This window comes from Mangifera indica, chromosome 14, assembly GCF_011075055.1.
Source record: "Mangifera indica cultivar Alphonso chromosome 14, CATAS_Mindica_2.1, whole genome shotgun sequence".
Taxonomy (NCBI): domain Eukaryota; kingdom Viridiplantae; phylum Streptophyta; class Magnoliopsida; order Sapindales; family Anacardiaceae; genus Mangifera; species Mangifera indica.
Genome location: NC_058150.1, coordinates 12553985 through 12569657, shown reverse-complemented (window position 1 = coordinate 12569657; position 15673 = coordinate 12553985). Strand labels below are relative to the sequence as shown.

The 15673-nt window shown below is 31.2% G+C and overlaps 1 protein-coding gene and 2 long non-coding RNA genes across 6 annotated transcripts; 1 reads left to right on the top strand and 2 right to left on the bottom strand.

Annotated features, from left to right (window-relative positions):
- The first annotated feature begins 290 nt into the window (after positions 1-290).
- On the top strand, positions 291-2371 carry LOC123196238. Of its 2 annotated transcripts, XR_006497650.1 has the most exons (4): positions 291-627; positions 1297-1359; positions 1910-1990; positions 2085-2371. It is a non-coding gene; the product is annotated as an uncharacterized LOC123196238 (long non-coding RNA). The 2 variants fall into 2 exon arrangements; XR_006497649.1 differs by lacking the exon at positions 1297-1359 and having other exon boundaries at positions 292-627.
- Positions 2372-4120: 1749 nt separating this feature from the next.
- Positions 4121-6274, bottom strand: LOC123196239. Its single transcript, XR_006497651.1, has 2 exons — positions 5954-6274; positions 4121-4544 (listed from the first exon to the last, which is right to left on the bottom strand). It is a non-coding gene; the product is annotated as an uncharacterized LOC123196239 (long non-coding RNA).
- A 5301-nt stretch (positions 6275-11575) lies between these two features.
- Positions 11576-13914, bottom strand: LOC123196233. 3 transcript variants are annotated; one of them, XM_044610168.1, is made up of 3 exons: positions 13704-13914; positions 13491-13640; positions 11576-12616 (listed from the first exon to the last, which is right to left on the bottom strand). In XM_044610168.1, the coding sequence occupies exons 2-3, from the start codon at positions 13547-13549 to the stop codon at positions 11764-11766; spliced, it is 912 nt and encodes a 303-aa protein (XP_044466103.1). In that variant the 5' UTR covers positions 13550-13640; positions 13704-13914; the 3' UTR covers positions 11576-11763. The 3 variants fall into 3 exon arrangements, 2 of the variants coding, with proteins under 2 accessions (XP_044466103.1, XP_044466102.1); XM_044610167.1 differs by having other exon boundaries at positions 13491-13631; XR_006497645.1 differs by having other exon boundaries at positions 11576-12730; positions 13491-13631.
- Positions 13915-15673: the final 1759 nt, after the last annotated feature.

Below are 15673 nucleotides of genomic sequence, written 5' to 3'. Positions count from 1 at the left end.
AAAACCTAAAGTTTTTAGGGGTGAAATGTCACTTTTTCAAAGTTGAGAGATTGGGTTGAAAACACTTTTCAAAATCTTGGGGGGGAAATGATATAAATTATATATTTTTTAATATAAAAGGTAAAATGACTGTTTTAACTATACCTATAACTAAAAATTTTAACGGAAGTTAATCTATGAAAGATGTTTGAGTTTTTGAATTATCACAGTCTATTTTAAAAGTTGGACTAAAACTTGGGTGGGAAATAGTCTTTTTCCCGAAAAGACATAAAAGAACTTAAATTCCATTACATAATCAAATTGTCCATATCAATTTCCATTCCACTTCTCCAAACAATATCGAATTAATTTTCCAATTTCCCTTCTCCAGCTCCACTCCGGTCTCTCCCAACCCAGTGCATTATCCCTGAAATCTTACAAAATCAGCGACCGGCAACGACCGAGCGAGTGGCGACCAACTAAGAGGAACAAACGAGACTGTGCTATGATAGTCAAGATGAGGAACGATCGACGGACGATGAGGAGAGACGAAATCCGACTGACGGAGACCAGGCGACGAACTGAGAGGGCGACCGACCAACGGACGACGATGAGAACAATATCTGCCCGAGAATCGAACAGAAATTGGTAAATCCTCATTTCTATGTGTTTTTTTAGGTTTCAGCATTGATTGGTTTTGATGCCGGGGCTTTATCTTTTTCTAGGTTTCAACAGCTTTGTTCCATCAAAGTCAATCCTATTATTTGGATTGGCGGTTTTATCGTTCTCTTAGCTTTTTTAAAACCTTGGTAGCTAATATGGACTATGGCCAGGGTTTGCTCCTAATTTTTTTTAAAATTATGATGTAAAGGAAGCCTTTGAATTCTTGATATGATGTAGAAACAAATTTTTAGGTATAATTACTGGTATTTTTATCGGTTAATCAATCCTTTATATTTTAAGGATGTTGTATCATATGAATAATAGCTATTAAGACGTATCACAGGTTTTGGTATGTCTTTTCATTTTTGTTTCCCCATTCTGTGTTTTTATTTTTATTTTTATTTTTTTGGTACTCTAATTGAAAATTAATAATATAATTAGTCTTTGCTGTTAGTGCCTTTACCTTCATGTTAGCCTTGTTGACTATTTAAATGCCGTACTGATGCATCCTTTTTGAGTTTTCATCCAATATCTTAGTCTCTGTTATAAGTTTCTGACTCTTTTGGCAGGAAAAGGAATTAAGAGATGTTGTTGTTCTCATTTTTGCAAACAAGCAAGTCCATATTAACGCTTTTTTTTTTTTTTCTTTTTAAGGATTCATTGACAGCTTGGCATCTAGTATTTGTTTTTTGAACATAAATGAGAATGATGACCAAGGTATTACTGCCGTTGTTGTTGTTCTGAGAATAAAAGGTTAAAACATTATTATTATTGATAGGAGACTGTTCATTTGTGGTTCATGTCTTGATGTTGCTTGTTCATATTATTTTTCTACAATATTTTCCTTTTTGTATTTCTTCCATTTTTGCAATTTATGAGTGCGGCATAGTATAATGCTCTGATGCTTTGATATTGGTGTTTGAAATTGTTTAACAAACAAAAGTATCATGTGAGAGACAAAAGTATCATGTGAGGTTGTGGTGAATACAAAGAGTTAGACCATTGCCTGTAAAAACTACTACCCTAAGGTGCTGATCAGAAACCATTAATTTCTTTTTTCTCCTTTTGGTTAAGCATGTATAAAACCCATGTCTTTGTTTAAATTTTATCCTGTTGTAATCACTAGAGCTCCAGCAGTCTAGCCTTTTCAATCAAGTTAAAAATTCTGTTTTTGGCATTTTATAGAAATCTCGCTGCCGTGAATTATTGAAAATTATTTGTGGTTATATTTGCATTATCCTTGATGGTCATCTTTTACTATGATCAGTGATGAATGATAGCATTCAAAATGTGCCGCAGAGCTGAAAGATTCAAACATGGTCCTGTTAAGTGTACAAAATTGAATCAGGTGTGGGAATTAATTTAAATGTGAACATATAAGACATGTGACTGTGGGGAATGTAATTTTGATAATCTTGATCTCATTAATCTATTAAATGCAGACTCTCATTTCATCATGGAAGAAGGGTGGTACAATGTTCATATTTGATACAGTAATGCTTCAGTCATTTCTTCATTTGCTTTATGTAGTTATTTTTGCATTGTTTATCTCTCTTCACAATTTGTAGGTACTTAAAGATACAAGTCAAGCATGAAACACTAGATATACATGGATTCTTATGTTACTTGTAACAATATTTAATTTTTACTGTAGAGAGAGATTATCATAATAGGAAATTTAACTTGGGAATATTGATTGTGCTTTAAAATACTACAATGATGTTTACTATAGGTGATGTGCCTTTTCCATTGCATGTGTCCTACCGTTTTTTTTTTGGTCTCGGTCATGGTGATAGTAATAACCATTGTGATTTTGAGGAGAACATAAACTTTGCTGTCCATCCATCATTACAAGGGGGTTCTCACAAAAATCGCATTGCCGCTATTGTTGTAGCCTTGAAACAAGTGTCAACTCCAAAGGACAAAGCATATATGCAGCAGGTGATTGAAAATGCCCTAGCATCTGCTTTATTGAGAAGAAAATGCAAATTGGTGACTGGGGGCACTGGCAACCATTTGTTAAAGCAAACATTCAAGATATATAAATGAAATAAAAATGATACATGGAAATTATAGCAACAAAGTAAACAGTACAGAATAATTAAAGGTAACAGAGAGACTGAATACGAATTAGTAACACACTTGAGATCTGTAGGAAATGGAATTGCAATGATGGAACAGTTGTGGCAGCAAGGTGGCCAGCTGCAAATTCTTCTAATCTGCCTTCACTATTTCATTGTGATCAATTAAAACCTGATTCAGAGCTAACATTTTTACTTTTCTCATGATTTCCAGCCATGGCCATACAAATGTGTTACTATATGAAAGGGAAAAGGACTATTTCCCACCCATTTTTTAGGCCTATCTCCAATTGATACCCACGACAGATCAAAAGCCACTTTTCCCACCCATGATCAAACTGCCGTCTATTTTCTCAGTTAGGGAGAGGGGTAAAATAGTTATTTTACTGTTTAAAACCTCAAAACTTTAAAATTTCACCATTTTTCCCCTCTAGGTTTTAAAAACTAACAACTCAACCCATCTTCAAAGTTTAAAAAGTTTAGATTTCACCCTTAGAGTTTGCGTCCTTCTCCAACCACCACCGATGGCCGATGCATTCCACCGATCTCACATCTCCTACTACAAAGGACGACGAAGGACGACCCTTCGTAGCCCAGATTTGGATGACGAAGCGTCGTCCAGATCTGAAAGAACAGACGAAGGATGACACTTCGTCGTTGGGTCTGGACGACGCAACTAGCGACGAAGGACGACGAAGCGTTGTCCTTCGTCGTCTAGGTGGATCTCTTCGTTGCACGATGCGATGAAGAAACACCGTGCGACGAAGAGATCTCCGTCTCTTTGTCGCATCGTGTGACGGGGAGATGAAAATCTCTTCTTCGCACCACCATTGTCGCACCAAGAGAAGGAAGAGGCTGGTGACGACGTCGGAAGATGAAGTTGAAGAACGGGGTGAAACTGTTATTTTTGAAAGTTATGGGGGTCGGTTGCATTTTGAAAAATATGAAAACCCTAGGTTTGAAAGTGAAAATGTTACTTTTCAAAGTTTAAAAACTTTAGGTAAAGGTGAAATGTTGGTTTCTAAAACCTATGAGGGGTGAAAATAATTAACTTTATAACTTTTTAATATATACCGTAAAATGACTATTTTACCCTTCCCTTTAACAGAAAAAATAGACGGCAGTTTGGTCATGGGTGGGAAAAGTGGTTTTTGATCTACCGTGGGTATCAGTTTGAGATAGGCCTAAAAAATGGGTGGGAAATAGTCCTTTTCTCTATATGAAATGACCATTTGCTTGTAACTTCTATCTCCATATTGATAATTTCTATCCTCACATTGATCATATATATATATATATATATATATATATATATATATATATATATCCCTTATTTAATTTTAACTTCATAGTTATTATACTAAAAAGGGTAAAATTTAGTATATAGGAAACCAAAATTACAATATAAATTTTCAACAACACTTCATTATATATTTTCGGAGTCATTCAACCAGACTTTTGTACAGACCCAAGCACATTTTAAGTCAGACATCCAAACCAGTAATATAAATACCATCAATGTCATCCCACAAAGAACAAAAACTAGTATAACAAGTAGAAATAGGTATTGATAAGAAATCATAAGCAATCCTAGCTAATGTTGGATAAGTTAGAAAATTGTAACGCCACCATTCCAGGACATCAAACTCTTCATGTGGATGAACCTTAGAATCTGTCAAATAGTGATTGAGTTCTGATTTCGGTGAAGCAACATCAGTCGCATTCTGTGGAAATGCATTTGGTCTTCCCATGGAAGAACTACTATCACCTTGTTTTGAAGAGCATAATGATTCAGAACTGTTGACAGCCTCTGCATATTCACTGTAAATATTTGTAACATCATCAAACATTTTCTTCAAATGTGTCTGCCTCATCATCATAAATTTCGTTGTAGAGATGTTCCACAACATCCATTTCAAATTATGGATCTAGAATTACTGTGATTACTAAAACCAGCTCAGAGTTGTCACAATATTCAGCAAATATATCTCTGCAGCATAATGCAACCCAGAGAAAGAAAAGATTTTTACTTTTTTTCAACTGTAGCATTTTCAAAAAAAAACTTGATAAACCATAGGGAAACACTCATTTGCCAATTTAATTCAGAAGCTCGCAGTTTGGAAACTTCATTTTTCATATCTTGTAACGATGCCAACACTCTGTGCAGTCTAGTTAATTTATCAAAATTGAAAGACTCGAAATAAGGATCTATAAGTTCTAGTTCACAAATTGCTTCTTTACATCCCATTACCCACTCAAGTAGGTTGTCATCATCAAAACATCTAAGATTATATACTTTTTTACCCTTGGACACAGCCTTCTTTTACAGCTAATTCAAACCAATATTTGCTTGGTTTTGACGTGCAGTAGTCTTTAACCGTCTTGACTTCAATGAAAATATCACTTTCCAAAAGCTCACACATAACTTTAGATTCAACCATAACTTCCTTTATAAGTGTATATAAAAAACTATAACATGGACAATATTTTCCAACGAAAGGAAGTAAAGCTCCTTCATTAAGCCAATTCTCAAGCTTAATAACCTTTGAATCACGAATAAAGTCATTAACCTTTGATTCACGATTAAAGCCAAAATATTCAACAACTATAGGCAATATTCTTTTACCTATGTTCCAATTCTGAAACCAATTCTTCATAAAGTCTCCTCGATCTGCAAGCATAATTTTCGAAATGAATAATCCTCTTCTTCAATTCCCAACTATCATCAATAGACCAGACTGCCTTAAACCGAATTTCGTGGTGGCTCTTCAACTATTCAATTGTTACATTAAAATGACTTGGGAGTTTATCTAAATATTTGTACAACTTATCTTTTTCAAGTTTGTAAACATCAAGTATATAATCTATTATGCCATTAAGCCCATGCTTCATAATCTTTCGCACCAAATCAAAGCCATTTAGTTTTTGATTAATCACACTTCTATCTTTTACTTTATCTACTACACAATCTGGATTTCTCAAAACTGGGCAAAATTTTAAATGATAAATGGGATGTTGGGTAATATTTCTTATTAATTTGGTCTAAACAAGTAGAAACACTTAGTGGCATTTTGTTCTTCAGATCTGAACAATTTCAGCTCAAAATCTAAGGTCCCAGATGCTAATATTTGAAACAAGTGTACTTGAATAGAAAACGAAAACCACACAGCCAGTATTGTGATGATAAGAAGACCAAGTTATTAACAACGACGGACAGTATATAAGGTTACCTTTACTTGTCGTTGAAGAGATTGAAGGTGCGCCTTGGAATCATGAAGGATTCCAGCATTTTCTGGGGTGAAGTTGTTTTTGTACCATTGCAATAAATCTTGCAAACATTTGATTCCCTCTCTGATTTTTATCTTTCCCACCAACAGAAATTAAACAGCTATCAGAGAGAGACAAATGGATTTAGCACGATTGAGATGAGAAAACAAATACTTAACTTGAAAATAAAGACGAGGATCAGATCCAACGAACATTGCTTCCATCTTTATCCTCACAAATGAACCAAACTATTTCACTACTTGTAAGCATGCATTTTTCACTTCCATTGTAAGCTTAACAAAGCTGGTTAAACATGCCTAAAACCGCTTAGGGTCTGGAACGGGTTTTGCAGTCTGGACCGGGCATAGGGACAACCCAAACCGGGCTCCATCACAAGAGCCTATGAGTAAAGGCCTGTTTCCAAAGACTACTGCTAATTTTTAGTTATATTATATGTATTTATTTTGAATATATAAATAGATATATATTTTTATGTGTTATTATATGATTTGATATTATTTTTTTTATTTAAAATTATTTAATCATTACCTGTGTTATTAAGTATATTTAAAATTTTTTAAAAATCTTTTACAAAAATCTTATTTCTCAATTAAAAAAATTATTTAATAGGATTTCTCATAATTATATTTGATCTTTGGTATTTATGCAACACAAGAGGGATGAAGGTAGGGTGGCTTTTCCAGTCCAAGCTCCAGGCCAAGTCAAGTATTTAGGGAAGAAGTTATTAATTAGATGGAAAAAAAAAATTCCAGATACGCATCTATTGATGAAATGCATTGGCCTACACAGCTGATCAATATTTGCCAGTCTCGTATTGTATCATATATTAAAAATCTAACTTTTTGTATTATGTATCATATTATATCATAAAATATGAGTTTTAAAAAATATAATAATAAAAAATACTAATTGACACATTGTTATTTTAATAATATAAACACTCTTAAAAATTTAAATTTTTTTATATACACCTTATTACATTATTAGTTTTTCTAAAAATATATATCGATTCAGATCTGTGATATATATTATATCATACAATATGTTTATTGTATCGCATTAATTGATATATTTTAATATATATATTATTTTTCACATATATAATATTGTGTTGTAAGAAATTGATAACATACGTGGTGGGATACTTGTTTTTGTTTGATATATATTAGGTTTGTGGATGTCTGCTTTATCTTTACTAATCAGGGGTGTATGTTTTTGTGAGGCACATTTGCTTCTTGTGGGATGGTTTCAAGAGCTTGAGGTGTAGTGCTGGGTTTATTATCCTGCTCATGTTCTCTTCAGGTGTCGGATATGATTATGACTTTACTTACCTAGTGGAGGAGCTTCTGATGATGAGATATTGTTGCTCACTAGATGTGCATATTGGAGTATGTGATGGTCATAAATGTTTCTAGGGTGTGTCTAGATTTATATATAATTTGCATAAATGCAAATGCTTGTTCATAAATAACATCTCTTCCAGCAATGTACACTTAATTTGTCTTATTTGTATAAGCATATAAAGTCATTATGATATTTTATCATTTAATTCAATATCAAATATTTATATATTAACATATCATATGTGTACTTAAAAATATATTTATATAGTTTTATCGCTTGCAAGAAACACCAAAAATTGTAGAATTTTTTTTTAATAGCGTTACATATTTTAAATGGTGTATTTGTCTAGGTAACTCAACAGACATAAAGAGCTTTTGAATTTACAAAGCTTGACAGATCTTGTGCGTAAATTTTGAAGAAACAACCATATGTACCCTGATGCCATCAAATGCAATCTTTGTGTCAACTTTCAAAAAGCTAGATCTTGTAGTTAATTACATGCAATAATATATCTTAGTATCATGAGTTTCAGTATCCTACAATATACGATACGTATTCAATGAAAGATATAATATAGGTGAAAAATAATACATATAATAAAATGTATCGAATTAATACAATATAATAGACGTATTATAAGACATGTATCATATAATACAATATATATTATAGATACAAATCATACATATTTTTAGATAAAATGATGATGTAATAGAAGTGTATTTGAGAAATTTTAAAATTTCAGAGCGATTTGTGATATTTTTTAAAATGATGATATGTTAATTGAAATTTTTTATTATTATATTTTTTAAAAGACATACCTTATGATATGATACACAATATCAAAAATTAGATTTTTGATATATAATATGATACACAATTCGATTATCTTATTTAGTATTTCTAAATTAAATATGGTTTTAAATATTTATGCCTATTCTAATAATATAAAAACAAGATAATTACATTATTAACATGATCTTAATTTTATATTAGACAATTGTTTTCCCTAAAAACACGTGAGAGTATAAGAAAACGGTTTCTTAGATATTGAGTTCCTATATGATTAGCAGATGAATTACTTGGACTCTTAATTGTTTTGTGGAAATTTTTTATATGGTTTTCTCTTGGGACAAGCCTCCATGCTCACTTTCATGTAGAGTTGGGATGCACAGTTTGATTTGTGTCTCCTCTTGAATTCTATCATAATAAGAACTTTGATAAACTTAAAAAAAAAAAAGTTTTATGTCTTTTGTTCAGGTGCAAGCCTTGTCTGTCCGTGTTAGTTGTGATGTCCTGTCGTCTTAGTTAATATATTTATTTACATTAAAAAAATGTTTTGCCGTAATAACAATAGAGATCACAGTAATAATAAAAAATAAACCTCTGTTAACATAATCAAGCTGGAATTTTACATGTGGTTATGGATTTATTAATTATCAACAATAAGAAATACATGAAAATTACAATAACAATAAGAGAATTGTCAAGCAATTTACATCCAGAAAATTGAACATAGAACAAGGAAAAAGTAATTAACATGAAACACATAGCCCCCAAGTCAATGTCACAAAATTCCAGGCGGATATCTGACTTTGAATTTGGAATTTTATAGGATCTTACTTCGAGTCTTACCATCAGGAATGTGTAACAATTACTACAGCAACAATATAGAGGTACATGAAAATTACAGCAACAATAAGATAGAACAGTACAGAATATATAAAGGTCAGTTCTACAGAAGAAAACAATCAACAGAGAGATGCATAAAGAGCCATGTAACACACTTGAGACATGCAGGAAATGGAATTGCAATGGCAACAAAGAGGCCTGCTGCCCAAACTTGAGCTCCAGAAAACATTGAATTGAAAGAACTAAATAGGATAAATAAAACATGGATTTTTATTTCAACAACTTCATTATATATTTGCAACCAAACTTTTGTACATGCCCAAGCATTTTTTATGTCATCATCCAACCCACCACTGTAAATATTTTAGATATCATTCCTCAAAGAATAATGAAAATGAGTAGGAAGAAAAAGCCTAGAAATAGGTATTAATTAGTGTTGGATAAGTTGGAGAGTTGACTCACCACCTATCTTGTATATCCAACTCTTCATATGGAGGAACCTTGGAATCTGTCAAATAGGATTCAAGCTCTGATTTTGGTGATGCAAACTACTCTCCATACCGTAGAAATGCTCATTGTCTCCCCATCTTGTTGACATCCTTGGAATATTTATTGTAAATATTTATATTACTATCAAAGATTTTCTTGAAGTATAAGTCTGCCTCATTATCATAAATTTCTTTATAGAAATGTTGTACAAAATCTATTTTAAATCTTTGGTTAAAACATTACCAACTCTCTATATTTGTTTCCAACACCATCTCTTCAATTAGAGTAGTTCTAAAATTGTGGTTTTGTTCTTCTATTTCAATGATTTCCTGTTAATATGCATAAACTCTATAACCTAGTTCCCAATAAAAGACAAATTAAATTAACCTTAATGATATATGCCAACTCATTTAAGGCAACCATGTAAACCTAGCAAGGAAGGAGACACCTAGTGGCATTTTGTTCTTCAGACTAAAATAATTTAAAATTGCAGTAGTAATCATAATTAAATTACTAGAACATGTTATAATTGATTTGGATTAAATAAGATAAACTAAACAGGTATTTAAAACTAAACTTGCTACTATATTGTTAGTATTGAGATCTTTGTTAAGTCAACATAACATATCACATAGTATTGTCTTTTTTTTTTTTTTCAATATAAAAAGTTCATAGGACAAAATTTAGTACTTGAGAAAAATATCAAAAAAAAAATTAATATAATTAATAAATATATCAGTTTCTATCACCCTGTTAATTGCCTAGTTTCACCATATTTAAATATTTCTTATTATTGTTTTTAAAATTTGTTATTAATATGGAGCTTGAAGAAATTTACTATTTACTCGTATATTCTTTAATAGCATAATCCATGAATTTATTAAGACACCAATAAAGGTAAAAAATATTTATCTTCAAATAATTTTGAAATTAATTCTTGTTTTCATCCAAGCCTTTTTTGAGCTTTAAAAGATCTTGCCCCACTTCAAAATACAACAAAAGTATCAATATTTATAAATTCAACTGAAAGAAATATATTATCTATTCTTTAAGCTGTGGTAACACATTGGTAATAATTACTTTTACATAGGGGCTCCGAAAACAAAAGTTTGTGAAAGGCGATTTGACTCACATCGGATAGGAGGGATGAGGGCGGATTATTGAAAACTAGTTCAACCCAAGTCAAATTTGTTTAACTGAACTCAAACCAAGTTCGAACAAAAAAGGACCGTCTCATTTTGGAATTTAATTCAGTTTGACTTGCAAATAGAGTGGATAATTCAATTTGATTCAAACTTGACTCATGATTCGATTCGAACCATGTTAAACAATAATCAAAATAACATTGTTTTATATATTATTAGATTAAATAATGTTATTTTGTTAATAAACTATGAACTCAAACTACGAATCCGAACCATAAATGCTAATCATGAATTTAAATCATAAACTCATATCGAGCTTTGAATTTTGAACTTAACAATCGAACCAGACTCTAATTAAACTATTTTTTATTTAAACTAAACTCAAACTAAAAAGTGTTCAAACGTGATTGTGACTTGGTTAGAATCAAACTCTAAGCGAAAAAGCCTTCTACTTACATAAACAGGTGTAAGAGTCCTAGAGGGTCATACCAAGCCATACGGTGAGCACAAAGCAAACTATTATTTCATGTTTTACAAATGGTATCCAGTGCTTGACGCTAATAGCGGCGTAGGCCTATTTTTGGAAGTGCATCTCATTGAAACTGTACCGTTTTAGTTCTAAGAATCTTATCAATTAGGAACACTTCTGATTATTAGTAATTGAACAGGTACACGTCTCTTCAATTGATACACTTTGATTCTTACTGAAGGTTTGATTTTTTATTCGGAAACATAATCAACATTATGATGATAATTCCTGTTTCTAAATCTCCAAATGAGCAGAATGAGTTCGTATTCATAGTAAGTAATCAAAAACTAAACAATGAAAACTTTAAATGGAGCTGTATAAATACATATGCACTACAATATTTCAGGTGTTTCAAATTAACATTTGCCAAATGCAGCGGCAAATTTTCAATTGTATTCAAAGTAACATGTCAACATCACTAAATGGGATTCAACTTTCAAGAAGCATGAGATACTAAATTTAATATATTCAATAAGACAACCAAAGTTTTGTTTGTAACAACACTAGTCTGTCACCACGGGACAATCAAATCCCCTAAATTTAGGCACCATTAGGAAATCCTGTGCAATCCTTGTGTGCGTGGGATGTGTGAAGGAATTGAGACACAACTAAATTAAAATGTCAAACTCTCCACCAGAATGAACTTTAGGATCCTTGAAATAGCTATTGAGTTCCATTCTGGTGAAGCACTTGAGATAGCTCGATCACCATAGTTGATGCCCCTTGCATATTCAATATGAACATTCCTAGTAACTTCAATAATTTGCTGAAGGTAAGTGTCCGCCAAATTGTCATAACTCTCTTTAAACCACTGTTCTATGCAATCCATTTTGTAACGTGGATCAAGAATTACATTCATCACTTTACAAGTGTTCCACAAATGATCACAAAATGCACCTGACCCTGATGCTATCCCTTGAACATAATGATCATCACTGTTTTTCCATTGAAGCAAATTAAAATAAATGTCAAAGACCACTTGGAGATGCACAAGTGCAGCTTTTTTGCCTTTAAACAAGCTACGGAAAGCACCTTTTGCCACTTTCAGAATGCGGTGCAATGCAATTGTCTTATCCCAATCCTCTTTTGTAATTTTTATTGAGTTGAAATTTGTATCTATATGCTCCAGTTCACAAAATGCTTCTTTATATCCAATCACACACCCAAGCAAATACACGTTCTCATGCTCTGTAGGAAAACTTTGAGAAGCAATTTTTTTGCCCATGGATAGAGCCTTTGTAACAGAAGATTGGAACTTATTACCATTTGTTGAAGACCTGACATAGCCCAAAAGATTCCTCACTTTATCTAAAATTATGTGTCGCCATCCACCCTGTATTACATGATGTTCAAGATGTTCCAGTAAAGAAACAACTGGCAGAGAGTTCCCAATGATAGGAAGTGAACCCCGTTCAAAAATGTCATTGATCGTATTAATTTCAACACTGCTGAAGTCACTGAAATATCTAGAGCATATCTTTTTGTCAATGATAAATTTCTCAAGCAAAAGCTTAAGAATTGTTTCATATGTGTCGAATATAATTTCTTCCAAACAGATAACCGAGGCCTTCTATTCCCAACTATCATCAATAAATCGGACTTTGATAGCCAAATAAGTTTGTGAAAAACACATCAAAAGCTAAAAAAAAACAAATGGGAGTTTTTCCAAATATCCACGAAGTTTTTCCAAATACCATTTTTATTCCGTTTAGCCCATACTTAATAATCTTTTGCACAAAATCAAAGTCATTCAGTTTTCAATCAATAACACTTTCCTCTTTTGTTTTATTTGCTATTTCAAGTAAATCTCTCAAACCAAGACATTTTTTAAAAGACATATGAGAGATATGGTTTTACTCTTGTTACTATAAGATTTGTCTTATAGTGTTTACACAAAGTCATTTTCTTCCCATTTAAATCTATAAAAGTGAATTCATCCCAATCATTTGACTATCTTTTTCGTTTGAAATATGGTGAATTCTCCAAATTTGCATCCAACACAATCTCTTCATTTAGAGCAGTTCTAAAATTGTCATTTTGTCCTTTTATTTCAATGATTTTTTGTTAATATGCATAAACTCTATCACCTAATACCCAATAAAAGAAATATAAAATTAAACTGAATGGACTCATTTTAAACAAATCTAAGGCAACCAAGTCAAACTAGCAAGGAAGGAGACATTGGTCAAGAAACACTAAGTGGCATATTTGTTCTTCAGATTTGAACAATTTCAGCTCAATCCAAGGACCCAGATGCTAATAGTTGAAAACAGTGTACTTGAATAGAAAACCAAAACCACAAAAACACTTTTAAATATGACGGATTGTAAGTAAGGTTACCTGTGGTTGTCGTTGAAGAGATTGAAGGTAGGATATGGACTCATCAAGGATTCCAGCATTTTCTGGGGTCAAGCTGTTTTTCTACCATTGTACCAAATCTTACAAACATTTTATTCCCTCACTGATTTTTATCTTTCCCACCTACATAAACTACACAAGTATTAGAAAGAAGCATGGATTTAACACGAATGAATGAGAAAACAAACACTTAACTTGAAAATAGAGACGAGGATCGAATCCCATGGATATTGCTTCCATGGCCTTTGAATCAGAAAACAAGAGGGACCCTTCAGTCAGTGTTAGACCGGACTTAGGGTTACTTTTGTGGTGGCCACTAAGTGACTTATTTTAGATAGACAAACAAATTAAAAATGGAATAAAAACTCATTGTCTCTCCTTGTGGCAATTGTCTACACACTCTTCCAATCACGTTGATCTATGCAAGTTGTGTAATATTTTAAAACCAAAGGATATCTCGCAAAAGTTTACTCTTTTCTCAAATTATCACCCATTATCTTTTAAAATCTTAAATACTTATTAAAAAAGTGTTAACGTTAACTACATCTGTTAATTTTAAATTTTTTTTTAATTTTTCTCCATAAACTCTAAAAATTAACAATGTCTCATATACTTAAGTTTTAAAAAGTTACATATTTCTTCTTAGGGTTTCAAATTTTCAATAAAATTTTTAAGGAACAATGGCTTCTCTGGCATTCTCTCGATGATGTCTCTCCTTCTCCGATGTTGTCTCTCCTTCTCGATCATCTCTATCGGCATCACTCATTCGTTTTGAGGACGAACCAGACAAATCGTTAGTCTAGACAATAAATGATTTATCCATACAAATCATCTTCATCTAGATGATCCATCATTGTCCAAGCAAAGATGAAGCCAATTACGACTTTATTTTCGTTTGGACGATAACAAATCATCCAAATGAAGACAATTCATCTAGTTAATCATCCAAATGAATGAGTGACACTAGGAGAGATGGCTGGAAAGAAGAGACAACGCTAGATAGTGAGAGACATCACTAGGAAAGCATTGAGAAGTCATCATTCACTAGAAAATTCATCAAAAAATTGAAACTCTATGGGAGAGTATGTAATTTTTTAAAACTTACGCTTAAAGGAGAATTGTTAGTTTTTACGGTTTAAAAAGAGAAAATGAGATAAAAAAATTTTTAATATCGTGGGTTAAATGATAATTTTACCCTTATAAAAAACAAATTTGATTAACTTTAACAGTCTATAGTGGGCATTTGGGTTTTTTAAAGATAATATATAGAAACTTGAGAAAAAAGTAAATTTTGAGTGAGAATAAATCTTTTGGCCTGACTGAAATAAACTAATTTAAAAATTCATTAATTTTGAATTGAATTAAAAATATTAATTAATTAAATCAAATTTTTGGTTAACAATTTTTAAATTGAATTTTAATAAATTATCCTATTTTATTTTCAAAAATAAATTTAATATTTTGTTCAATTTTTTTTTTTAAATTAGTTTGATTTGGTGATTTAAAAAAAGAAAACCTAAACCGTAACTAAAGCGAAAAATCAACTCTACTACACTTTCTAATTAATATTTAAATTGATTTTTTAAATAACTTATTTTTTATATTTACCATTTAAAAATCAATTCGATTATATTAATTAACAACCTATGGGTGTTTGATTCGATAATATTTAGTTATCAAACATAAAATATTAACATAAAGATAGATTACTTAAAATATTATTAAGTATAAATTATTATTATGTTTGATAAAAATTGATAATTATAAATAATTATTATATTTGATTAGAGATAATAAAAGAATATTAAGATATTATTATACTTAAATATTCTTGAGCATAATTATTTTAAAAGATATTTTATATTATATGTTATTTTAATTAAAAACAAAAGAAATTTAGTCTTAAAAAATTAATAAATCAAAATAAAATTGTAACAAAATCAAAATATCTTTATTAATGTAAAAATAATAATTAGAATTTTACCTATATTACTATTTATAATAAAAATTATTGATAAATAAAAAATAATATAAATAATGAAAAGATAACACACAAAGGTACTCTTCTTCTGTTATAAGCCAAACTACCCCTAATTTTTAAGCATTTTTCTTTGGAATTAGAAACTCTGGTTCCGCTTGTGCAGTCCAATCCGAGTCAGGTGGGG

Coding starts and splice junctions, on each gene's coding strand:
- LOC123196233 (XM_044610168.1), bottom strand. CDS start 13,549: ATGCTGGAATCCTTGATGAGTCCATATCCTACCTTCAATCTCTTCAAC. Junction 12,617..13,490: donor CTCTTCAACGACAACCACAG/GTAACCTTACTT, acceptor GATATGCTCTAG/ATATTTCAGTGACTTCAGCA.